Raw genomic sequence first — 2049 nt, 5'->3', positions numbered from 1 at the left:
AATGTTCACTTTGAAACCAAGCCAACTCCAATGCAAGACGAAACTATAATCACATCTATACATTACCCGGACCTCGATTAATATTGCGTCACTCGAAATTATTCAAAATCCTCACTTTTGTGTTATAAATAAGCTCTCTTATGTTGTTGAACATTCCAGAATATTTTAGGAGGTTATTATGGGGAAAAATGGGGGTTTTAACCCCTTTATAGTGGATTAGAGTCGGTTGGCACCGACTCTAAAATCCTTCTGTGCATTTGCGCTGGGCTTCCTAGTGCTACTCTGTGCGTTTGCACCACCTTTTGGCGCGTTCGCGCCGGTTTAGGCCCTGCACTAGCATTCCGTCTTAAAAACCTCATAATTCTCTATTCCGATGTTGGATCGACATGCGATTTGTTGCGTTGAAAACTAGACTTCCTGAACTTCAATTTAGGCTTTTGTTTCTCTCCAAAACTCCTCATATTCTAAAAGATATCCTTTCCTCAAGTAGGGCCAAAATTATCCCTCATATTTTCTCCAATATCTAACCAACTTAATTTAGTTGATTCACTTGTTCTCCGGTCCTTCTGCAGCTTATTATATGAACTTAAACCCTCATAAACATAAGATAAACGCATCTAATCTCATGTATCCTTGGAGGAAACTCTAATGTCCATATCTAAAACAACCAACACCTACGAATTTCAACATGCAAAACTACGGGGGTATAAAATTCTCCCCCCCTTTTAGAAACATTCGTCCTCGAATGTTAGAATACTTAAGTTATAATCATACATTTCAAATTCTACGGAACTTTCGTAAAGTATCTTTTGCAATTGGAGCGTTTTTAATATTTTGCCTATCCCAAGTTCTAATTAATATGTCTACCGTGCTCAACGACACATCAATATGCAGTAATTAGAATAATATTTCCCATCACATTGACTCCCAAGGGGTTAAATATGCCTTTTACCTTGTAAGTGATTTGCAGATAATGCAGAATCTTGCAGGATTCCTCCGGAATAGTATCCTCTCAAGGGCAGGGAATAAATGGGGATACTTTGACTTCATTTCTGCCTTAGCTTCCCACGTCATCTCTTCCCTATATTTACTCCTCCATATAACCTTGACTGAAGCCACATCTTTGTTTCTGAGTCTACGGACTTGTCTGTCAAGAATGGCAATTGGTTCTTCCTCGTATGTCAGATTCTTTGTAACTTGTATATCATCAACAGATACGATTCTGGAGGGATCTCCAATATATTTTCTTAGCATGGATACATGAAAAACTAGGTGAACTGCTTGCAGTTCTGTTGGTAGCTCCAATTCATAAGCTACCTGGCCTACCTTTCGGACGATCCTATAAGGTCCGATATATCGGGGATTTAGCTTTCCCTTCTTACCAAATGGCATCACGCCGTTCATAGGTGATATTTTAAAAAATACCCAATCACCAACCTCAAACTCCAATTCTCGTCTTCATACATCTGCATAAAATTTATGGCGACTTTGAGCTGCGCGCAACCGTCCCTGAATAAGCTTTACCTTTTCAATAGCCTGATGAACAAGGTCTGGCCCGAATAAGTTTGCTTCTCCGACTTCAAACCAACCGGCAGGAGACCTACACTTTCTGCCATATAAAGCCTTATACAGAGCCATTTTGATACTGGCATGGTAGCTATTGTTATCGGCAAACTCTATTAGAGGCAAATGATCATCCCAACTTCCTTGGAAATCCAATACACAGGCTCGCAACATATCTTCCACAGTCTGAATGGTCTGCTCAGCTTGCCCGTCTGACTGCGGATGGAAAGTCGTACTAAGATTTACTCGAGTACCAAGACTTTCCTGAAAAGATTTCCAAAACTTTGCCGTCAGGCTAATTTGGTTAACCAATCAATGATCACCCAAACAGAATCGAATTTGCGATGAGAACGGGGCAGTCCCGTGATGAAATCTATGTTAATAACTTCCCATTTCCATGCTGGGATCTCCATTTCCTGTAATAAGCCACTGGGTTTTTGATGTTAGATCTTTACCTGCTAGCCGGTGGGGCATTGATGTCACGAC

General features: G+C 40.5%; 1 protein-coding gene across 1 annotated transcript; it reads right to left on the bottom strand.

Moving 5' to 3' along the window:
- Positions 1-948: 948 nt before the first annotated feature.
- On the bottom strand, positions 949-1392 carry LOC132042555 (uncharacterized). Its single transcript, XM_059433079.1, has one exon. The coding sequence runs from the start codon at positions 1390-1392 to the stop codon at positions 949-951; it is 444 nt and encodes a 147-aa protein (XP_059289062.1).
- Between the last annotated feature and the right edge of the window lie 657 nt (positions 1393-2049).

The sequence above is a fragment of the Lycium ferocissimum genome, unplaced genomic scaffold (assembly GCF_029784015.1).
Source record: "Lycium ferocissimum isolate CSIRO_LF1 unplaced genomic scaffold, AGI_CSIRO_Lferr_CH_V1 ctg16125, whole genome shotgun sequence".
NCBI lineage: Eukaryota > Viridiplantae > Streptophyta > Magnoliopsida > Solanales > Solanaceae > Lycium > Lycium ferocissimum.
The sequence above is the reverse complement of the archived record's forward strand: the minus strand, read 5'-3'. Positions and strand labels throughout refer to the sequence as shown.

Bases quoted from the DNA above. Each gene is read 5' to 3' on its own strand.
- LOC132042555 (XM_059433079.1), bottom strand. From the start codon at position 1,392: ATGCCATTTGGTAAGAAGGGAAAGCTAAATCCCCGATATATCGGACCT.